Source organism: Manihot esculenta, chromosome 12 (assembly GCF_001659605.2).
Source record: "Manihot esculenta cultivar AM560-2 chromosome 12, M.esculenta_v8, whole genome shotgun sequence".
NCBI lineage: Eukaryota > Viridiplantae > Streptophyta > Magnoliopsida > Malpighiales > Euphorbiaceae > Manihot > Manihot esculenta.
In genome coordinates this window covers 1,372,957-1,395,847 of record NC_035172.2, presented here as the reverse complement: position 1 = coordinate 1,395,847, position 22,891 = coordinate 1,372,957, and the positions used below count along the sequence as shown (strand labels likewise).

The 22,891-nt window shown below is 34.5% G+C and overlaps 4 protein-coding genes across 11 annotated transcripts; 2 read left to right on the top strand and 2 right to left on the bottom strand.

The window, feature by feature from the left end:
• Nucleotides 1–962: 962 nt before the first annotated feature.
• On the top strand, nucleotides 963–4,429 carry LOC110628330 (NADH dehydrogenase [ubiquinone] flavoprotein 1, mitochondrial). The gene is made up of 3 exons (XM_021774948.2): nucleotides 963–1,185; nucleotides 1,676–3,134; nucleotides 4,094–4,429. Exons 1-2 carry the CDS (start codon nucleotides 1,183–1,185, stop codon nucleotides 3,131–3,133), a joined length of 1,461 nt encoding a protein of 486 aa, XP_021630640.1. The 5' UTR covers nucleotides 963–1,182; the 3' UTR covers nucleotide 3,134; nucleotides 4,094–4,429.
• Nucleotides 4,430–5,903: 1,474 nt separating this feature from the next.
• On the bottom strand, nucleotides 5,904–9,159 carry LOC110627699 (GDP-mannose transporter GONST3). The gene is made up of 2 exons (XM_021774048.2): nucleotides 8,942–9,159; nucleotides 5,904–7,423 (listed from the first exon to the last, which is right to left on the bottom strand). The coding sequence occupies exon 2, from the start codon at nucleotides 7,405–7,407 to the stop codon at nucleotides 6,307–6,309; it is 1,101 nt and encodes a 366-aa protein (XP_021629740.1). The 5' UTR covers nucleotides 7,408–7,423; nucleotides 8,942–9,159; the 3' UTR covers nucleotides 5,904–6,306.
• A 1,322-nt stretch (nucleotides 9,160–10,481) lies between these two features.
• LOC110628900 lies at nucleotides 10,482–15,380 on the top strand. 2 transcript variants are annotated; one of them, XM_021775726.2, is made up of 9 exons: nucleotides 10,482–10,623; nucleotides 10,869–11,566; nucleotides 11,851–12,899; nucleotides 13,128–13,389; nucleotides 13,494–13,700; nucleotides 13,863–14,036; nucleotides 14,326–14,520; nucleotides 14,608–14,721; nucleotides 14,889–15,380. In XM_021775726.2, the coding sequence occupies exons 2-9, from the start codon at nucleotides 10,904–10,906 to the stop codon at nucleotides 15,216–15,218; spliced, it is 2,994 nt and encodes a 997-aa protein (XP_021631418.1). In that variant the 5' UTR covers nucleotides 10,482–10,623; nucleotides 10,869–10,903; the 3' UTR covers nucleotides 15,219–15,380. The 2 variants fall into 2 exon arrangements, with proteins under 2 accessions (XP_021631418.1, XP_021631419.1); XM_021775727.2 differs by having other exon boundaries at nucleotides 10,618–10,720.
• An 819-nt stretch (nucleotides 15,381–16,199) lies between these two features.
• On the bottom strand, nucleotides 16,200–20,877 carry LOC110628898 (OVARIAN TUMOR DOMAIN-containing deubiquitinating enzyme 4). 7 transcript variants are annotated; one of them, XM_021775724.2, is made up of 7 exons: nucleotides 20,285–20,417; nucleotides 19,670–19,791; nucleotides 18,520–18,560; nucleotides 18,191–18,289; nucleotides 17,439–17,603; nucleotides 16,671–16,718; nucleotides 16,200–16,468 (listed from the first exon to the last, which is right to left on the bottom strand). In XM_021775724.2, exons 1-6 carry the CDS (start codon nucleotides 20,340–20,342, stop codon nucleotides 16,703–16,705), a joined length of 501 nt encoding a protein of 166 aa, XP_021631416.1. In that variant the 5' UTR covers nucleotides 20,343–20,417; the 3' UTR covers nucleotides 16,200–16,468; nucleotides 16,671–16,702. The 7 variants fall into 7 exon arrangements, 6 of the variants coding, with proteins under 6 accessions (XP_021631416.1, XP_021631417.1, XP_043804950.1 ...); XM_021775725.2 differs by having other exon boundaries at nucleotides 16,200–16,435; XM_043949015.1 differs by having other exon boundaries at nucleotides 16,200–16,718.
• Nucleotides 20,878–22,891: the final 2,014 nt, after the last annotated feature.

Sequence of the window (22,891 nt, the reverse complement as noted above, 5' to 3'; positions counted from 1 at the left end):
AATTGGTTAAAAAAATAATTTTAATATATACAAATTCACGGTTTAAAAATGATTGCAACCAACTATAGATCTTCCATGATTGATGCAGGCCATGAGTTCCTGAGAGAAGTTGAAAATTCAAAAGCAAAGCTGTCAAGAAGAAGAACAATCGCTATCTCCCTCTATAAAGTTATTCTTTAAGGCACTCCTTTTAAACTAGTTTTTCTTTCTCCGTCTAATCTAGGCATGGATCTCCTTACCCACCACACAGGATTTGGGTGAAAGATTTTAAACACGTTATTTATGGTTGAATTGATATTGAGAGAGATTTTCTTTGGTGGTGTTTTATTTATGTTTTTCTATTGTGGTGTGGGGTCTGTGGTTTGGTTTTGTAGATACTAAGGCACTTAAATTCTAATGTTCTCTGCTGTTACGTTTCAATCAATGGGTGGTGTCGAAAGTCAAGTCCACTGGTGGTGTCTCGTCGAGTCCTGGCTATTTTGGGAGACATGAGCGTCTCACTGAAAGGCTCGACCACATACAATATTAAAGTGTGGAAATTAATTTTTTTTAAAAGAAAAAATTATTTTTTTTAGAATAGTTTATTTTTTCTTTTAATTATAAAAATAATTTTTATTAATTAAATTTTTTAAGTGTTTTGAAACGTAAAAAAATATGAAAATATTTTTTTGAAAAATATTTTTTAAAAAATAAAGAGTTTATTGATTCTATTATATTTGAAGTAAATTGAATTTTAATTAGAGCAAAAATAATTTAAATAAAAAACTAAAAATAACTAAAACTTTCCCTTAAAATTTAGCATTAAGCCATAGACATTTGAGTTCCAAAATTTGGATCTTAATAATTAATTCGGCCTCTTTCTCCTTTCTTTTTCAATTGTCCTTAAGCCCAGCCCAAGGATTAAAACGCACCGTAGCGTGGTGACACGGCAGCCTTGTGGATTGTGAATCAGTACCGTTCTCTTTGTGTCGCGGCAACACGGGGGTATCTCTACGTGTTACCATGATCATCACAAGCGCCCTCAATCTTTCATAGAGCATTAGATAATAATCACCGTACGATTTGCATAATCTGAATCCCTAGTCTCCATTCCTCACCTTCTAATTCCTTCTATTCTCCGTTGCCTTCCTCGATTTAGCTGACTGGCCGAATTCTAAACGCTAATCTGTGACGTTTCTCATTATGGTAAGTAGCCATTCTCCTTCGCCGTCGACGCCTTAGGGTTTCTTACAAATCGTTTGATTTCGATTTTAGTATTTTTTTTTTTTCTGTTTAGATCCACTTCAGTAATTTGTTAAACCATATGCTTTGATTGTTAAATCGGATTCGATGCTATAATGCTTGAGATATTAAGGAAGAAGGTTTTGAGTTTCGAATTTCAAGTTAGATGAATTAGAGATCGTCTGTTTGTAAAGGTTTTTTGGGGATTGTATAAGACGAAAGTATTCGAATTTTTAATCTAGAAAAAAAAAATGAAACTTGTGCCGGTTTTGAAGTCTAGTTTTCTCGTATTTCTGATTGTCTTTGTAGTTTTGTGGCTGCAATGGGCTATGCACTTTTCATTAGGGATCATGAAATTTTACGGCTATTTTTTTGCTATCTAATGGTTACACATATATAGCTTACCTTAGTTTGGAATTAATACACATTGTATTTATTTATTTATTTTGTATAGGCACCTATTAGGGGCATTTTTACATTGCACAGAGCTACTTTCGTTCAGCGTCATAGTGAAAAGTTGGTTATAGGCATCAGATCATTCAGCACCCAAGCTGCAACAAATGCTGGTAATCCACAGCCTCCACCACCTCCTCCACCGCCGGAGAAAACCCATTTTGGTGGTTTGAAAGATGAGGACCGGATTTTTACCAACTTGTATGGCCTGCATGACCCTTTTCTCAAAGGTGCCATGAAAAGGGGTGACTGGTATAGAACTAAGGACTTGGTACTCAAGGGTACTGATTGGATTGTCAATGAAGTCAAGAAGTCTGGCCTCCGGGGACGTGGTGGTGCTGGTTTCCCCTCTGGCCTCAAATGGTCATTCATGCCAAAAGTATCTGATGGCCGTCCCTCCTACCTTGTGGTCAATGCTGATGAAAGTGAACCTGGAACTTGCAAAGACAGGGAAATTATGCGCCATGATCCACACAAGTTGTTAGAGGGATGCTTAATTGCTGGGGTGGGAATGAGAGCTTCTGCTGCTTATATCTACATTAGGGGTGAATATGTGAATGAACGTATAAACCTGGAAAGAGCACGAAAGGAAGCTTATGAAGCTGGGTTGTTGGGCAAGAATGCATGTGGATCTGGCTATGATTTTGATGTTCATATACACTATGGTGCTGGTGCTTATATTTGTGGTGAAGAGACTGCACTTTTAGAAAGCCTAGAAGGAAAACAAGGGAAACCAAGGCTGAAACCTCCCTTCCCAGCCAATGCAGGTTTGTACGGTTGCCCTACAACTGTTACAAATGTGGAAACAGTGGCGGTGTCTCCCACCATTTTGAGGCGTGGACCAGAGTGGTTTGCTAGTTTTGGCAGGAAGAACAATTCTGGAACAAAATTGTTTTGTGTGTCGGGTCACGTGAATAAGCCTTGCACAGTTGAAGAGGAGATGAGTATTCCTCTAAAAGAGTTAATAGAGAAGCACTGTGGAGGTGTTCGAGGGGGATGGGATAATCTGCTTGCAGTGATACCAGGGGGTTCTTCTGTCCCATTGCTTCCTAAGCACATATGTGATGATGTGCTAATGGATTATGATGCACTTAAGGCTGTCCAGTCCGGGCTGGGGACTGCAGCTGTGATTGTAATGGATAAATCTACTGATGTTGTGGATGCAATTGCGAGGTTGTCATACTTTTACAAGCATGAGAGTTGTGGGCAGTGCACTCCATGCAGGGAGGGGACAGGATGGCTTTGGATGATCATGGAAAGGTTGAAGGTCGGAAATGCAAAGTTGGAAGAGATAGATATGCTTCAAGAGGTGACAAAACAAATAGAAGGTCACACTATCTGTGCATTGGGTGATGCTGCAGCGTGGCCTGTGCAGGGCCTCATAAGGCATTTTAGACCAGAGCTTGAAAGAAGGATTAAGGAGCGTGCAGAGAGGGAGTTGCTGGAGGCTGCTGCATAAGGTTTTCTATTCTCGTTCCTTATTGTGTCTTGTACTTCCAAATTAGGCTTTAAAGGAAAATGTAATAATTGCATCACGAATACGCATGATTTTTATGTAATTATTATTATTAAATTGATACATCCCTGATTTATGCTTTTATTGCAGGTGGGTACTAAGTGGCTAAGACTAGCTCTATATGTCTAGGTTTGGTAGTGATTTCATGAAAAATTATTCCCCCCCATCCCTTACATGCCTGATGTACAGATCTGTAATATAATCAGTATTTGCTTCATTCCCATGTATGGTTAACATGTTTAGAAAATATTAGGTGATCATTTCATCCTTAAAGAAGGACAAAGTAGGGATACTTGGGGAGAGGAGGAAAAAACCTCCCATCTGGCCTCTAAACTTCTTAAATTGCTGTAGTATATAATCTTATTAGTTTCCTTCTCTCAGAAATAATGGGAGCTACTAACCTAATTTGGGTTTGTCTATCTCTCAGTAGAGTAAGTAGATGCTTCATTTTGTAACACTGTTTTGCTCTCCAGTACTTGATGCTCTTTTTTTTTTTTGGGTGGTGGTTATGGGGTAGTGGAGGAAGTTGTAAGTCGCTTGGAATGCATTGTAATTTTGTATTACCAACATCACTGAGCATCTGCATTCTTTTTATATTGAATTACCTTGCAACATTGAATTATAAGCTGATACACTGGATGCACATGACCAAGGTGTAGCATAAAAGCTGTCTATGCACTTAATTTCGTTGTACTCTTTAGCAGAAGAATATAACTTGATTTATTACATTTTCTACTTGATGTTTTCCCCTACATGTTGGAAATAAATTATAGCTAGTTGGACGATTAAAACAACTGATGACTTTTGAGTCTGATCAGACAGTACAAGCTTACCATTGCATGAGTTGATATCTAGATTCTTACAAAAATTCTACGAGTAATGATTTTGCATCCTTCTGTGCAGGGAAATGATGCCAATGATGGACTTGTGGAATAAATGAACTACTGTTTAGTTTTGTGGTTAGTTGACTCTGGAATCAAGCAGTCCTATGAGATCACTTATTTGTTTGGGAACTGTATCAAATATGAGTTTCACTGCCCCAGATAAGTAGTGAATTATTTGGGAAGTGATGATTTATTATTAGTTCATGTGTTTTAACGTTTATCTGGGGACCATTTTTGAATGGGAAATAAAAAAAAAAAGAAGTAAAAAAGAACGTTGTTAATAATATCCATGTTTCAATCTGCGATGAACAGATTCTTGGTTTTGTAATGGAATTGAAAGTTATGCTTGCTGCAACGTTGATCACGCATGAAGGTAAAGCAGTATGCTTCCCGCTTTCTTCTTCTTGAGGGTAAGAATATGATGACAAATTATGATGAGGCCATTCCGTGAATTTGAATTAGATTGAGCCGAAACTTAGCCTAGTATGAACTAATCTTTGCATCGATGAGCTTGGTGGATGAGCTTGAACTTAATTGCTGTTGAAGGTAGAGCTCCAGCTATGACGCTTGAGAATGACGCTTGAGAATGCCGTTTGGTGACAAGGCTAAGCAACATTTTGGCTATAATTTAAAAGGAATGAAGGTTAAATGCTCTTCCAAACAGAGCTTAATGTTATATGTGATTGTCATCCTTGGAACGGTCTTCTTGAAAGAGTGGGAGATTTTAATTTTCAGTAATCTTCCATTGGTAAAACAAAACATACATTTTAACTCATTTGTTAGTAAGTGAAGAGACGATATACCTCAGTTGGGTTTGATTCGATATTTTAGTATTTCAGTTTGATTTCAATTTAAATATTTTTATGAAATCAGTTTTTCGGTTTACTAACTCCTACTTCATTGAAATAGAGTAAAGAGCAATTAATTATAGTAACAATATAGGGGGCAATATGTTATGGTTTCAAATCAAATTCAAGGCGTGTATATGATTGGTCCAAGAAGTGAGAAAAAAGCAAAAGCCCGAGCATGTTTGTTTCTATTTCAAACCGCTTTTTTTGACTTCCTAGTTTGCATGGTTCATCTAAAAATTTCAGTTTTAGGTGTTCTCCTATTTAAACTATAAATTTTTTTTTTTCAGTTTTTATTCTAAGCTAGGATTTAGTTATTTTCCTATTTTCCTTAGAATTTCTGATATAACTCAGATTTGTTTTCCTTCTAGGGGAGTCTAAATTATTTAATTTTAATCCCTGTTAATTAAATTTTTATTATACTCTCCAAGATACTTGGTCTATTGATTGGGTCACCTTTTGATAGCTTCACACTGTGTGAAAACCCTAGTCTCATCCATGGCCGCAGCCGCAGGTATTTTATATTTTGATGTTGAGTGCCGCGGCCGTGGCAGCAGCGTCAAAAGCCTCATGAAGCTGAGAGGGAATGATATTGCAAAGTCCATGGAAGAAATTGTACAGGGAAGATGTACTAGAGGCTTATAGAAGGAGAAACACAATCAAGCACTTGAGTAGGAAAACGAAGGTGATTAAATTATAGTTTCAGGCTCCGTTTGACATTTGCAGGAAATTTTCTGTTCACATTTTCTGAAATTTGAAGCATTCTTGCTCGGTGCATCATACAAGTAGTTGAGTATCAATTCTCCAGACACACCACTGTTTTACGGAATGTATCTAATGACAGTGCTTGTGCTTGTGTATAATCAAATATGCTAAGGTTATAAAGGGAGAGCCATCTTCACTGTAATTATTCGGAAAGAAAATTGAGAAACAAGAGAAAAAAAATACTAACAGAAAAATCATATTGAATAACAAGAGAAAAAAAATACTAACAGCAAATTTCATATTGAATAACAAGAAAAAAAAAAACTGTTATAATAACTGGGTTCTGCTTCATTTAACATAATTTTGGCCAAAATGAACATCCATTCCAAAACATTACTGCGAAAACCTATTTGAATAAAATGAAAGCTTTCTAACAAGAATAAATAAATAGAATGTAATCCTCCACCTGACCTGTTTTTCTACGTCTAATAAAACTGAAAATGGGTGGAGGAGGGTATATTTTTCTTTGGAAAAGAAGAACAAAGCAATTATCACCAAAATGTCTCGCCACAAAAATTTCTGTTCAAGCACAGGCTATCTGATGGTTCTTAAGATCAGATATTTCCATCACCAAAATATCTTTGAAACAGCCTCATTTTCCCTGATGAGACTCGGTAACTTATTTCTCATTGTTGTTGCTTTCTATCTTGCTTTGCATTTCTAGAAGCTTCTGTTGTTCTTCCTCTGCTTCTTCTACTTTTACTTCTGGCACAGACTTTGGCTTACTTGTGGACTGCTGATACATAATCCCACCTAGCATACAAATGAGAAGCCCTATTGTCCCAATGAACGAGGAATGCTTATCCCAAATAACCAGATTGATTATCACAGTCAACATCTTGTTCACCACTCCAAGAACAGTATATCCTGTTGCAGAAATTGCCTTCCGACAAGAAAACCCAAAGAACGAGATGGATAAACCAAACAAGCAAGACAATCCAACAGGCAGAACCACCTCTAAAGAGTACCAATCTGACTCATCAGAGATTTCATGCTTGATCTTCTTCAGTTCCCCCATTATAAGCAATTCGAGAGGAAAGAGAAGGAGGGCCTCAAGATTGTTGTACAACACAAGGCCCCATGTATTTAAACCTATGGTCATCACAACATGCTTAATGTACACAAAATCTACAGCCATGCTTATCAAATAAGCTAGAGCCCAACTATAAGCTGTGACAGTGAACTGGTAATCTGTTAGAACATAAAGCACACTTCCACCAAAGATGGTGGCCAGAGAGAGCCAGGTCTTCATTGCTGGCCATGGCTGATGCAGAAACATTGTTTCTCCTACTGCAACAAATATGGGGACTACAGAACGGAAGACAATAAATGTATCAACATTGGCATGAAGTAAGAGCTCACTGTTGGTAAAGAGTGAGAGATAGAACATTATGGCTGCAGGTAAGAAACGCCACATAGTAAGAAGGTCAAGTGGGTCACGCTCCACAAGTTTGAACCATCCACAGATAAAGACACCTGCAGCGCTAGTGAAATACTGTAAAGCAGTTAGAGCTCCAGGAAAAGGGAATTTCATGACAGCCCACTTGTTGATGATGGAGAGCAGAGATGCTGAAATGCAATATCCAGCAGCTACACCATAGATAGAGGTTTGATGCAGTAAGCCACTATACCAGGTTGGCTGAATTTCACTGACAGGAGAAGAGGCTTCAGGACCTTTTTGGTCAGCACCAACTTTAGGATTCTCCACATCATCAGACATCTTAAAAGTACTTGGTCTAGCAGGAAGAAAATCATATAGTAAGGCTAAAAATATATTTTACTTGCATGCAGCTAGTAAAAAAGAGTGATGAAGTGAGTTCAGAAAAGCATAGTAGAGAATTTGTGTCACATATGCATGCAAGTTTTTCCTATAAATATCCTGAAAATTTTGAGTCCACTTCATGGTAAACCAACAGATAGAATAAACTTTTTCATGGTATACAACAGAAAACAAAGACAACTAATTAAATTCCCCAAGAAGCAAGTTAGTAGCGGAATATAACCCTCTGTTTAGATGTGTGGAAAATAGAGAAGGAAAAATAACTTGAAGAAAATAAAGGAGGATAGACATTTTTCTCTGTTTGGAGAAAGAGAGAAAATAAAGGGATGAGGGAAAAAAAAAACACTTATTTTCTTCTTGATATTTCCTCTCCAATTAAATAACAAATCTCAGAAAGAAAAGTGTACCTTCTGTATGGAACTTACAAAATTACCTTTGAAGTCCTTCCCTTTTCAAAACATATAGGGTAGAATTGTAAATTTATCATAATGTTCTTTCATCTCTTTATTTTCATTCCTACCTCATTTATTTTCCTTCTACCCAAACAAACATAAAGAAAATAACAAGAGGAAGAACTTTATTTTCTACTCTCTATTTTCCTTTCCTTCTAAAAATTTACCAAACAGGACGTAAGGCTTTCTACATGTGATTCATCATTACTGCTGAATCTCTCAATTATATGAAGCAGAGATGAATGAATCAATAAATTACGAAAGTCTACAAAAGGAGCCACATATGCTTAACCACCTTCTAGTTCATTATACAATTCAATTCCACAGTCCACACTACTGAACATCAAATGCATGAACTAACTTCACTGGATCGAACAACTGGTTAACCCCACATAACTGCAATAAACTTTCACCATCGTTAGTTGCATTTTACTCCACTTTGCCATATCAATAAACCAAATACTGATAAACCCTAACCTTGAACAGATAACTCAATTTCACCTTAATTTGATTTTACAATTGACGGCCTTGAACCACCCAAACTTTCCATTTTAGAAAATTATACTTCGGAACATGTCACCACCTACCTTATCCAATCTTTTCAGTGTTGACTAAATCACTATCACTACCATAATCTACTCTTCCAGTACTTCATTTTATCCATTTTCTCATCAAAATTTCCTCTTTCTAAGTTACGTCATTATTTCACCCAATTCAGACTCTACTATCAAAACAATAAACAAACTCATGGGGCAGAAAACTTAAAAACTTTAACCCAAATCACGACACTGAACATCGTCAATACCCAAGCCGAGCTAAGCTTAATGGGTTTTATACAACTAAATTGAAAAATAAAGGAATTTATAACCACAGTTTCGTCTCATTCAATTTCGCAGCTTACCCAAATTAAAAGAACCCCAACAACATATTGTTCAAATCAAAAGGGAAAAGAATCCAAAAAACAAACACATTGTTGAAATAAAAAAAGAAAAGGAAAAGGGAAGAGAGGACAGAAAACGAACCGTGGATCTCGCACTTTCTGGCAGAATGAGCTAGTCCTGGGCTTCTCTGAGAAATTCGGTGTGAAACTCGTTTACATATATAGATGTATATAAGAATTGCGGGGGATTTGTGATGGAAATCGAGGTGATTCGAAATCATGGAAGGTTGTAGCCAGAAAAGGAAACTGAATCAGCAGGCCACTGGCAGCGGCCCTGCCATGTTAATACCATAACTAAATTAACTACAGCAATAGATAAAATATTTATTAAAAAAAAAGGTTAAAATACCTTCCAAAAATAATAATAATATACATATATTGTTATTTAATTATTTTTTAAATGTATTTAATTTGTTTTTACGTAAAATGGAATAATTAAATTAATAATAAAAAATTAATAAACAATATGATTAATATGATATATATAAATTTTTTATGAGAAAATTTGAATAGTTGAAATTTTAAAATGTTTAAATAAAAGTAATTACAAATTTAATTTGATGGTAATTTGAGAGGTTTCAGAATTTTATTTTCTTAATTTTTAATTTTTATTAAAAAATAATTTTGATAAAATTAATGTTTAATAAGATAATATTTTTTATATAAAAAAATATAAAAATAATAATAAAGGACTTGCCATAATTTGATTTTATCATATATATGAGATGAGATTTAATTTATATGAGATAAAATTTTACTGATTTCAAATTTAAATTTGAAAATATTTAGATAATATTAACACTGAGATGAGATAACTTAATTTTTTATATAAAAATTAGAAAAAAAATATTAAAAGAATTTGCCACAAGGTTGAGCTTTAACATAAATAATTTTATATGTTTTTTTTTTCTGAAATGGGATTTTATATGTTTTTTAATGGTAACGTTTAATTTATTTATTATAAATTTCTTTATATTTAAAATATAACTTGTGTCAACTTCTGAAACACATTGTAATAGTTTTTTTTTTTTTAAAAAAAAACTTTGCTTAACGCGGTTTCAGGCAGTTTGGTTAGATACGCGTCCAATTCATTTCTTTTTATATATATATATATAATTTTATAGGAAAATTTATTAATTAATTTATTAATTTAAAAAAAATAAATTAAAGTTTTATTAATTATTAAATAATATATTAATTATTTTTTATTAATTTTAAGTATTAAATATTTTACTCACAAATTTAAAAATTTCAAATTTTACTTTCTCATTTTCAATTTTCATTTTTAAAAAAATCAAATATTTTATTATTTAAATAATATAATATAAAAAATTTATTAACTGTTATTCAATTTTATTAAAATATAAATTAATTAATTCATCCAATTAAAGATATTTTAAATTTTTTTGTTTTTAATAGAAAAATTAATTAATAAAATTTTAAAATATTTTAATGTATTTTTTAAATTAATAAGGATTAAATAAATAATTTTTAAAAAATTTGCTTTTCAATTTAAAGATTTTTCATCTTTTCAAAAAATAAAAATTCATTTTTCATATGCGAGTTTCCCACTTGATTTCATAAAAAAAAAAATCCAAAACAAAGTGAAAAGGAAACCAACTCAGTCTCAGGCCTCTACGTATTCTCTGAAACACAATGCACAAGAAACACAAAGACATCATTTTTATCATTATTCTTAGCTTTAGCTTCTCATTAATCTCTTCTCTTCTAGATTCCTTCCTGCAACCAACTGTCTTTCTTCAGGTAATCCACTTGAATAATTTTCTATTTTGGTCTCTTTAGTTTCCTGATGAGTATTTTGCTTGCTGCATTTCCATTGATTGAGTGAGCTTCCATTTGGGTTTGTGTTTCTTATCTTTGATCTGATGTTCTATTGGTTTCTCTCTTTCTGCACTCTTCTTGGATTCCTGTGATGCTTGTTAACCAGTGAGTTGCAGCATTTGTTTCATTTATTGATGGTTCTGATTTTTTTTTTTTTGAATTATCAGACCCACCAGAGAGCAAAACTAGGATTTCTTATAAAATGGTTCTAGGTCTAAAATCAAAGAACCGAAAAGGGACTTTAGTACAGGTTGATTACCTCATTCATATTCAAGGAATCAAGCCTTGGCCCCCATCTCAGTCTCTGAAATCTGCAGAATCTGTATTGCTTCAATGGGAGAATGGTAACCAGAATTCTGGATCTTTCACTTCCAATGTTGGTGATGGGAAAATTGAATTTAATGAAAATTTCAGGCTTCCAGTTATGTTATACAGGGAAACAACCAGAAATGGCACTTCTTGTGACAGTTTATTAAAGAAACACTTGGAGTTAAGCTTGTATGAACTTCGGAAAGATGGGGCAATGAAAGGTAAACTCTTGGGATCAGCTGTTATAAACCTCGCAGATTATGGAAATATCAAAGATTCCATAACCATAAGCTCTCAGATCAAATTCAAGAAGAGTTCTAAGAGTACAGTGCAGCCTGTTCTTTATGGTAGTATCCAACCAGTTGATAGATATAACTCCAGCTTGTCTAAAGAAGTAACACCGGACAAGGATGTAAGTGAAGGGAATGATAAGGAAAATGAGATAGCCTCATTCACTGATGATGATATTGATGATAATGTTTCCTCACATTCATCAAGGGCTGTTTCATCTTTTGCTTTTGAATCTAGTAAATGTTCACCAGCTCAGGAAGAAAAGGTAAATTGTTCAATTATAGGCTTTCATACTTTGATCCCTTCCCCAATAGGTTGCTTTCAATGTTAAGCATTATGCAGATGTGACCAGAAAATTTAAGATCTTTATGACTTAAATTCAACATTATATATGAAATGATAAGCAACCCAACAGAAGTATTTCAACTCTGCTAACGAATTTAAGTGCAATTGTCTAAAATATTTGATTTTTTTTTCCATGTCCATTCATGCAGCTTTTTACTGATTAATGTGATGTGGATAATGTGCTTATGAAGTATTGAACTGCAGAATATACCAGGATCAGTAAACAAGGATACAAGGAGGGCCAATGTGGAGCCTACTCTGTCCTTAGGTGTGAGACCTTCAAACCCAGAGGTGAATTCTATGGCTGAAGCTTTCAAATATCTAAATGGAGCTTCCTCCACTCCATCATCATCAAGCTTATCATCTAAGTTGCAGAATCATGAAAATGATATTGGGGCCAAAGTTGTGTTGACCCATAATTGTACTCAGCTGGATAAGAACTCAAACCATGTAGGCCTTCATGTGTATCAAACCAATCAAGAGGCTGACAGAAAAGGTTGTAATGATGATAAGTGTGGACTAGAAATGGCTAAAACTAGCATTGTACATGTTGGTCTTGTGGAAGATAAACCGAAAAAGGAGCAGGAAGATAATGGACAGAATGAGGGGTTGAAGAACCATGCATTAGAGGTGGAACAATTTGTTGGAATGCTACCTCAAGAAGCTATGAAAAAGCAAGCTAATTTAAGGAGTAACACCCTTGCATCCAGTGGGAGGTCAAATGGAGTGCAGGGCAATACACGCGGGGATAAATTAAAGCATTTGAAGTCTGTTCAGCTACAGTTTAATGCAGCTGAAAATGATGAATGCTTCAACAAGATCCAGTTCAGGAAGAAGGCAGAGAAAATCGTTCATGAAAATTTTCAAAAAGGTGGTTTAAATTCCATACCAAGTGAAAAAAAGAAGAAGGAAATTGATGTTGCTGGAGAACCCAAAGTTGATGCAAGTTTTGCACCGAGTGATAGAGAACAAAGAGAAAGCAGCTTTTCTGGATTTAAAGTTGAATTGGAGTCTGAAGTCGAAATCCTCAAGGAAGAGCTGATGGAGGCTGCTGTTCTTGAGCATGGGATTTACTCAGTTGTTGCTGAACATGGGAGTTCCACAAACAAAGTTCATGCTCCAGCAAGGCACCTTTCCAGGTTCTATCTTCATGCTTGGAAGGCAAGTTCACGGGCTAAGAGGGCAAGTGCTGCTAGAGCTATCATCTCAGGATTGGTTTTGACTTCTAAAGCATGTGGAAGTGATGTTCCTAGGTATGTTCTATTACCAATTTGAACTTTACAAACCAAACTTGTTAAGTTTAGCAGATATAGTTCACAAACTAACTATCACGAACAAATGCAGTTTGTAGTTGATGAAATTAAAGGCTGACTTGTCTGTGAATGTGACGCTCAAAATTTATTTTTCTACGGTGATAAAACAGATACATGCAAGAGTACCTTGTGGAATAACATACTGAAAACTCTATCTCCTATAACCAGGTTAACTTTTTGGCTGTCAAATTCAATTGTGCTGAGAGCAATTGTAAGTCAGGTTGTTGAGAAATTAGAGATTGCAGCAGCACCTTCCATCAATACAAACGGAAGTCAAAAGCGCAGGCAGGAGGCCTCACCTTTGAAAGATGAGGAAACTGATAAATCAAAAAGTTCTGATGAGTGGGAGAAACATCAAACATTTGTAGTAGCACTGGAAAGAGTTGAAGCTTGGATCTTCTCACGAATTGTTGAGTCAGTTTGGTGGCAGGTAATATCATACTTCTTTATGGCTTATTCAGTTAAATTCCTTGATTCTGAAAGTTTTAGCATAAGTGAAATGTGCTTACATCATTTTCTGTTGCATTTCTACAGACTCTGACTCCTCATATGCAGCCCTCAGCCATGAAGGGCTTAAATTCAAAGAAGACGCATGCTCAGAGGTCCGGATTGGGGGACAAAGAACATGAGAATTTTGCTATTGATCTATGGAAGAAAGCCTTTCAGGATGCATTTGAAAGGCTGTGTCCTATTCGAGCTGGGGGCCATGAATGTGGTTGCTTGCCTGTGCTGGCTAGACTGGTATGTTTTATGTATTGCAATTTCTTCCACAATATAGATTAGATTGTAGAATTTCCTTTTCGATTAGTTGTTTTTCCCCTTCGAAGAATATATCATTGCTGGACTTTGCCAATTTCCACTTGCAGTGCTCACTTTTAGCTCTTTGGTTGGTTCTGTTTCTAGATAATGGAGCAGCTCGTGCGTAGATTAGATGTGGGCATGTTCAATGCCATTCTTCGTGAATCAGCAGATGAGATGCCAACAGATCCTATTTCTGACCCCATAAGTGATCCAATGGTCCTCCCAATACCAGCTGGAAAATCAACCTTTGGGGCTGGCGCACAATTGAAAAATGCTGTGAGTAATACACTTATTCTCTCAGGCTATATTATTAAAGCCAGTTTCCCATTGAACAAGCTATCTGCCTAGAAACCCAGAAAACATTTTCAAGGACGTCTCTGCATAGAAATTTGTCAAATGAGTTAATTCTGCATAATTAATCAGGAGATGTTCTTGAACTGCCTACTAGATTCTCTGTAAATGATCATGATGATGAAGAACAGTTTGTTTGGGGTTAATTAATGAGAAGATGGGCTCTCTTAGTTTCTCTTGATCTAAGGATCATGTTTATCTTCATGCCAAACAGGTAGGAAACTGGTCTAGATGGCTCACAGATTTATTTGGAATTGATGATAATGACTCTCTGGAAGATTTGAATAAACATGATAGCAACAAGATAGAATGTGATACTTCATTGAAGGCTTTCCACCTCCTTAATACGTTGAGTGACCTCATGATGCTTCCATTTGAAATGCTTGCAGATAGATCAGCAAGAAAAGAGGTAAAACACTGAGCTGAGTTTTTTCTTTTTTATACTTACCCACGATGGCATTTCCCTTATTATCTGTTCAAATATCATCATTTGAAGGTATGTCCTATATTTGGCACACGGATCATCAAAAGGGTTCTTAACAATTTTGTCCCAGATGAATTCAACCCAGATCCTATCCCAGAGGCAGTTTTCAAGTCCCTGGATTCTGAGGTTAGTCCATTCCTAAGATTACACTTTCCTCAGAATTGTTCATTCCCTGTTTGTTAAAGGATCTGAATGGTATTTTCTTCACATTGGATGGGAATCCATCAATCCTTGTGATCAGACGCGTAATATGCAAAAAATGCATCACATAATATTGTCTTCTCTTGATTTAGGAACTTACTGAAGATGGGGAGGAGTCTATCACAATCTTTCCATGCATGGCCGCTCCCGCCAGTTATTCACCACCTCCAGCAGCTTCACTAACAAAGATTATAGGGGAAGTGAAAAAACAAACAATGCAAAGGACTGGATCAGCAGTGCTTAAAAAATCTTACACTAGTGATGATGAACTTGATGAGTTTGATTCACCTTTAAATTCCATTATCATTGACAATTCCAGGATCTGTGCTCCAACAGCATCAAATTGGATGCCAAAAAGTAATGGAGGCAGGAAAGTTGTTAGATATCAACTCCTTAGACAATTATGGAACGATGGTGAATAGCTCTGTTCATTTCCTGCCTCAGTCTCATCCTCCTTTCTTGTCCCTGTTCTTGCTTCCCATATAATATGTACATATAGAAACATATAATTTTTGCAGGCTGGTGTTAATGTTTTGAGCTGTAAATATTTGATTTTATAAGTTTTGAAACTGGGCGTACTATCCACAGAGAGTTTCTATGTGAGAGTTTGGCGATTATGGTGATTTCGTAATGTGAGAGTTGTCAGGGATCCCGCTTCCGTCCTGACTGTAATATGCCGAATAAATATGAGCTGGTGTATCAGGAACAACTTGGAAGAAGAAATCCAGACATGGGTCTCCAGAGGACAGGAAAATTGGAGATCGGTTCTCATTAAAAACAGTTAGAAGTCCTGGCAAGGCCAAAATGATTCAGGTGTAAACCTTATAGTATCCTTAAAATTTTCAACCATCAATTCCATGAAAGTCTGACCAGCAATGGCTTCACTCTTTTCCACAGTTGAAGCACAGAGAGAGAGAGAGAGATTTCTGGTGGACTAGGAAGAGGAAAAAAAGGCTTGAATTTTGAACTTTGGAGATCAAGAGCATCTCCAAGTTTCTTGGTGAATGGTAACCAAAGTAGAGACGACGCCAAAACCTGAAATCAGAAAGAACTAAAACTCCAGTGTATATTGCGTTGAAGTTTATTCCTGTGGATCAAAATTATTATATGCAATTTCGGAGGCTGGAGGACAAAGGCGATTAATGAGTTCGAGAATTAAATTACGAATTCAGTTAAACTTTTCAAGCTTCGTCTGCTAAGGGTTGACAGGAAGATGGTGGTTTTAGGATTTTCATTGTATGCGAACGAAATGAGGTTCTTAGATAACCTCAATCCACTCAGTAAACGTTGATTCAACTTCTATACACTATTAATCAACCCACTATTGACCTTTTAACTTCGCTAATTAATGACCGGTCCGAATTTGAAAACATTACTTTTACTTTCCCTTTGCACATTCCATAAAACTCCAGTGCAGGTGGACTACCATATGAATTTCATTAGTGTCTTAATAGAATTCGGAACTCATCACCATTTCCCTTGTTTGATGCTTATCCTTTCATGTAACAATTCATAATTCAATCTACCGATTACAGCTAATCCATATATAACTATAGCTGAATCCAAACGTCAATGGAAGTTTTAGCTAGACTCGGTCTCCTTTCTCAGTTCAAGGGTCACATATCCATCACCAAGCAACCTGGGTTCAGCATGAGGTTCAAGCAGTTCAGCCCTACAGGTTACAGGGTCACAAAAGAAGCTCAAATGAACAATTATCTTTTCAGAGTCGGGGATACTTATTTATTGACACCCATCTAATCAGTTCATCGACTTCTTTTTACATTTTGGAGTACAATTGCATCATTCAAATCCATGAAGGAATAAGTTAAAATCTTCAGATATGAAACCAGAAATTCTACAGCATAATAGCTTACAGTTAAGCATTGTTAGAAAAGAAACCATTTGTTCATCTTTTCTTGCACCTGCCAAGAAACCAAATAAATAGTTCCATCAACCAAAGTTATTTCTTGCAATTCGCTAGCATTGCAGATATCTATCAAATATACATCCAGTTTACTAACAGCTACCTATGGGATCACGAGTCACGACTCAATAAAAATAGCACACAAAATTTACAAAACTATCAAATAGGTTAATGGTAGCCAGGAATTATATATTGCCCTTGTTTGAAATAAACAATATTGCAATAAAGAATTCAATTGAATTCATACAAAATCATGCATGAATTTTTTATTTCCTTTAAACTGAATTAAGTTAAAAAGAACAAAGTTCTTTTATTCCAAACATGAGAATTAGCAAAAAGAAATTAATCAAACTGAATTTTTGCAAGTTTCTTGATCCTAAGTACAAAGATAATATAGGTTGTACAAGAAACTGCCCTGCCTTTCCCCAAGCATTTCTTGCTGCATTTAAACTAAGCCATTAACCAGCAAAGGTCCTGCCCAGGTAAATTCTATTAATGCACTCACAAATTTCGAACATCTTCTCCCCCAAGACTTAGTTGCTTTGGTATATAAAATCTTTTAATTATTCACCTCACAATCCTATGCATAATGAATTAAATGTAAAGAGGTGATGATACAATGGTATTTACAACACAAGAAGTAGGATGAGTAGGCAATTTAACAAGAGGTTAGCATTACTTGCCCAAAGAACACACAATAAAAAGCAAGGGATCTTACTGGTTGGATTGTGAACTAGCAATCTGAGTCTGCAATGCATCATAGTGGCCATACCCATGGTACAATACCCGGATGGGATTTTCCTTGCCATACTCTTGACCATATTCAGCAATAATTTTTAGGCTACTAGAATTTCTGTCCCTCATATATACTGTGATTGGCATCCTAGAAATGAAATTTATGTTATCTCATAAGAAATGAGAATATTTTTGTGATTATAACTAAACCAGCCTTATCAAATACTGATAATGACAAAAAAATTGGCTCAAAGATGATATTCGCATATTGATCTAGAGTTTCAAAATGAGAGTGGCTTTAAAAAAAAATATTCAGTTCTACATAACAAATTAACATAAATTTCCAATTTCAGAAGAAAGTTTGTTTGCAATAATTACTAGTACAGATTCTGAACAAGTACATCGACCAAGGACCATTTAGCTTTCAAGGAAATCAAGTAAAATCCATAATGCAGCAAAAGTAATAAAAATTATCTAGTTCTACATGACAAATTAACATAAATTTCCAATTTCAGAAGAAAGTTTGTTTGCAATAATTACAAGTACAGATTCTGAACAAGTACATTGACCGAGGATTGTCTAGCTTTCAAGGCAATTAAGTAAAATCCAAAATGCAGCAAAACTAATAGCAGTTCCATATAACTTTTAGTTAGCATGTAGCAAAACTTAGAAAGGAGAATAACAGAGACTTCACAACTTTCTGATGTTTGAAAGAGTAGATAACCAGCAACTAACTTTAGAACATGCGAGGACATAAGCAGCTCAGGCTCCCCTCCCCAGACATGGGGCTGTCTCATTTGTCCAACATAGGTGTCAAAATCATCTTCAAGAAACCTGACAAATGCACAAACATTTTTAATCACTTGCTGGAGAATACTTGGCTAGATGGTCATTGAGATCCATTGACTGACAAATAAAACATAATACTGCCGAACTCCTTGAATATTATTTGTGCATAAAGATGGCTATGCCTAACCTAATAAACCTTACTCTTAACTCGTATTGCTTTTACAATCCCATTAACAAAAAGCATGCAAAATTAATAGGACCTCAAGCAAGCTTACCATTCAGTATCCCTGCGCCTTTTAATAAATTCATCTGCCACCTGTCCAAACCATAGGCTTTTCAGTAAAAGTCAAAATACTATGAAATGAAACAATAAAAAAGAGTGAATTATTATTTTATCCCTAGGATTATTCATGAGCCATTCCTTATATTTTGAACATTAGATTAGTTATCGTATGTGGTTTAGTTCCAACAAATTAGTCCTTTGTTCAATTTAGTCATTACTGATAAGTGAAAAATACCAAATTACCATTATTCAAACTCCTCTCCCCTTCCCTCCTCCTTCTCCCTCACAAACTCAGAACCATCCCTCACCCTCATGAGCACAGAAACGTCATCCAGCCTCTCCCTCAAGAACCCAGCAAGCTCACCACTGGCTGAGCCCCTACCCATCCACTTCTACTCAAATTTGATTGCCCAACTGGGCCAACTCCTCCTTACTGACAGCCTCTCCAACCTCACAACCACCCACCACCAACTAGCCTTGTCTCTGCCACCCCACTGCTCTGCTCCTCTGGCTTGTGATGTACAAGTAAATTATAGACAAGACAAACATCCTTTCTCCACCTTAAACTCTTGAAAATTGGCCCTATACCCCTCTTGTTTCTCAGTTCTATTGAGTTGACTGTCACACCACTATTAATATTTCAGAAGCTCATGGCTCCAATTTTGCTTCTCAGTTGTGATTTTAGAGTCTAATTCTATGGTAAATAATGCTTTCAAAACTTGCACATGGATGAGATTAATGTACCAAAAATCATCAGGCTAATGGCAAACGAATTAGCAGCTTTGACCTGGCGAAGCATAATCTAATTTCAAAACAAAGGGACTGACTAGTAAATAACAGAAGATCCTAGGGACTAAATTGTATTCTCCTTAGAAGAACACTATATACTCATGCAGAAACAGGAATTCAAATGCAGTTTCCACTCTACTGAGTGCAATGCGTTCATGATTCACATATGTACAACTTTCAAAATAGTTGGCATAAGTCACAACGGATTCATCAATTTGAACCAATTATTTCTGCAGAGATCATATTCAACTGTTCATACAACAAAGAGAATAAAGCTGAATAGAATTGAAACATGCCAAAATAAAATAGCAATTTCCAATATTTAAAACAATAAAAATTGAGTTTATTTGTACCTTAGCTCGTAGCTCATCTGCTAGTTCTTTCTCAAGGCTCTCGCTTGGAGATGGTTTACCTGACCTGAGACAAGCTCCATGAACCACAGACCGAAACAAACACCTTCCATCTCCAGGTATCCCTGCGCCATCCAAATTTGAAAAAGTGCCAATCCATTCATTACATCGGAGATACTTCAAAAGCATAGAAATAGGAACAAAAATAAAAGTAAAAAAGGTAAAAATGCAAATAAAAAGTTTATTTAGCATCTTCAGAAGAGTTCTAATAACAATTCTACAAAACAGACCAAGCAAAAGTAAATAATAATAACAATAATAATAATAATAATAAAGCTGAAAAGAACACGAACCCAGGCCATAATCCATATCAATTACCAAACTTTATCTTCGCAGCAAACGTAAAAAACTGAAACTAACAAACCCCAGAGCACCAAATGAGCAAAGAAGGAAAGCTATGGCGCTAAGCTAGCACGAAAAGGAAAGCATATACGGCAAGTAAAGAAAGGAACTCAAAAACCAAATTTAATAAGCAAGGTATCAATTTGGGTACCCAGAAATCCGTTTCGTTTGAGAAAATACAATCAATAACACAAAAATAACCCAAAAAACACATACAAATTTTTTGAAACTGAACCGAGTCGTTACCAAGCGCAGTTGAGTCAGATTTTGGCATTTCTCCAATAGCAAACCAGCGGAACCAAGAAAGAGCTATATTAAAAATTTCAGTAAAATCGATAATGCAAGAGGAGAGGAGTTACCTGAAAAATGGTCTCTATGGGAGCCAGATATGCGATAATAGAAACCATAAAATGGGAACCTTGTTCTCTGTTGTTATTTTGAGCTGGTAGAGTATGATAGAGAGAATCTGGGAATCGGAATTTGACACCTTTGTGGCTTTGTGTGGTTGGCTGTGGAGGAGGTGAGTTGAGCAAAGGGAATCCTGTGAATGCGACTCTTTAGGTGCAGTTAATTCCTGTCTTTTAACATACCTAAAGATATCTGAAGGATTAGGTACTGTGGCTTCACAGGACCAATTCTCAGTTCGAATGGCGAATGATCACGGCCGGGCAGGTCTTCCCGTTTTCATTACAGTCCAAGCCTTTAGTCCCAAATGAGTGGGACCATAAATGAGTCATTTATCTATGACATGCTAAGACTGCCAAATTTCATGAACACTGACTCTCCATCTCCATGGCTTTCGAGCTCCCTTGGACCACTAAGGAATGATTTCTAGATCCTGCCGAGAATAAAGCCTTCAGATAGGCCTATTAAGGCTCTTCGGTCCGCACTTGCATGGTTGCAATTTCACAATGGCTCTCTTAACTGACGGTGTCGCAAACGGTACACCAACAAAATTCGTGCCAGCATTCGAGCCTACAAATTTATTTATATATTAAATAAATAAAAAATAAAATTTTATATATATTAATATGTGAAACTTATTATATTTTAAATAAAAATAAGAAAGTGAGAGCATAAAATCTAAAATTTTTTAAATTTATTCGAAATGAATGTTTTAATTTTAAATTAGATATTATAATTCTATAAAATGAATATATTCCTACCCCGCTAGATCTCTTAAAAGCTGTTTTATCCACTTACCCTTAAGATTTTAATTATTTGGGCTTGGACTTCAATCGTCGTTAGCCTGAATGGGTTTCTGGATTGTATTAGGTAGTACGTCTCTATTTATTAATGAATCTCATTTTTATAAAATATATAATTTACAGTATAATTTCTAAATTTATCAAAACTTACAATTTTATTTTATTTTTTTAAAATAATATAATTTAATTTTAAAATTTTATTTTATTAATAAAATAATTTTTTTATTAAATTTATCATTTTATGACAGTAAATTAATAAATTTATTTTAAATTAAAAAAATTTAAATTATTAAAAATATTAAAATTATAAAATAAATTTACATAAATTATTAAAGAGATTAAATTATTATAAAAAATATAAATTAAAATATTAAACTATAATTTAATAATAACTGTTAATAGAATGATTAAATTGCACTCCAAAACTTAGTCCGGTGAAATTCAATTCCCACTCCCCATTTCAAAAAAAAAGTTAAAGTTGTGGGTTTAATTAAATCTCATATAAAATATCAAAAAATTTTATCTTTTAATTTTTTTTTCATATTGCAAATTTATATAAATCGCTAAATTTTTTACAAAGGTTTAAATAAATGCAATTTAATTTTTTTAATAGATAAATTTAGAACTTTACATCTAAGTTTAAATTGGTCCTTGCATGATAAAATATTATTTTAAAATCATCAAATATTATTTTCTTGAACTGGTAAATAATAAGAATTATTTACCAATTTTAATGACAATAAAAGTTAAAAATAAAAAACAAATCAGTAATCCAATCAATTAAACCCATAATTTAAACTCAAACTACATTAAAAATTGAGAGAAAAATCCAAATGCAACAATAAAGATTTTGCAAAAGCAATTCAATTTTTTTTTTTTTTTTGTGACGAGTTCAATTACCCGTGGATTTCTTCAAAGGATTAAAAGAACTTTTTGCGTTTTATTTTCCTTGAACGACCAAAATCAGTAAAAATTTATGCATTCATTCATTTGTATTAAACCTAAACATCAAGGTAAAATTTGGAAGATTAAAAAGAAATTAAACATTCAAGATAAAGTCAAAAAAATGTTCAAAACAAAATTATATATTTTATTTATAATAATTTTATTTTATTTTTATTTTATACATATTAAATAAAATTTTTAAAATTTAAATGATTGGCCGTTACATAGTGAGGTGGCCAGTTCTCTAATCCAAATCGTAAACCAAGAGGAGATTCACTGTCCCTGCTCTCAAAAGAAAAAAGGTTGCTCTCTTCTTGCTTTTAAATATACTCACCCTACCGTCTCAAGAAAATAAAACTCTCTATTTTTTAATTTATTTTTTATTGATTGGGCTATTTTTCTGTGATAAGAATAGCTATATGCAGGGGTTATGTAATATAATATGAACTATGTTTTATTTAATTATTTTGATATTAAAAAATTAATAAATTTTTCAAAATAAAACTTTACACATAGCGAGATTAATTAGAAGAATAATAATAAAATAAAAAATATAAAATAAAATCAGCAAAGCTGGAGCAAGTATAATCATTAATTTTCTAATTCATACTTTTTTAAGAATATAAATTAAATTTATCTCATTTTAAAAGTTAATTTAAATAAGAAAGAT

What these genes read in the sequence shown, in the direction of transcription:
- LOC110627699 (XM_021774048.2), bottom strand. Translation starts at nt 7,407, where the DNA reads ATGTCTGATGATGTGGAGAATCCTAAAGTTGGTGCTGACCAAAAAGGT.
- LOC110628900 (XM_021775726.2), top strand. Translation starts at nt 10,904, where the DNA reads ATGGTTCTAGGTCTAAAATCAAAGAACCGAAAAGGGACTTTAGTACAG. An exon ending in CACCAGCTCAGGAAGAAAAG is followed by an intron (nt 11,567 to 11,850) that starts GTAAATTGTTCA and finishes ATTGAACTGCAG; the next exon opens with AATATACCAGGATCAGTAAA. An exon ending in ATAGATCAGCAAGAAAAGAG is followed by an intron (nt 14,521 to 14,607) that starts GTAAAACACTGA and finishes CATCATTTGAAG; the next exon opens with GTATGTCCTATATTTGGCAC.
- LOC110628898 (XM_043949014.1), bottom strand. Translation starts at nt 20,342, where the DNA reads ATGCCAAAATCTGACTCAACTGCGCTTGGTAACGACTCGGTTCAGTTT. An exon ending in CAGATGAGCTACGAGCTAAG is followed by an intron (nt 18,561 to 19,669) that starts GTACAAATAAAC and finishes TGGTTTGGACAG; the next exon opens with GTGGCAGATGAATTTATTAA. An exon ending in AGGCGCAGGGATACTGAATG is followed by an intron (nt 18,290 to 18,519) that starts GTAAGCTTGCTT and finishes TGCATTTGTCAG; the next exon opens with GTTTCTTGAAGATGATTTTG.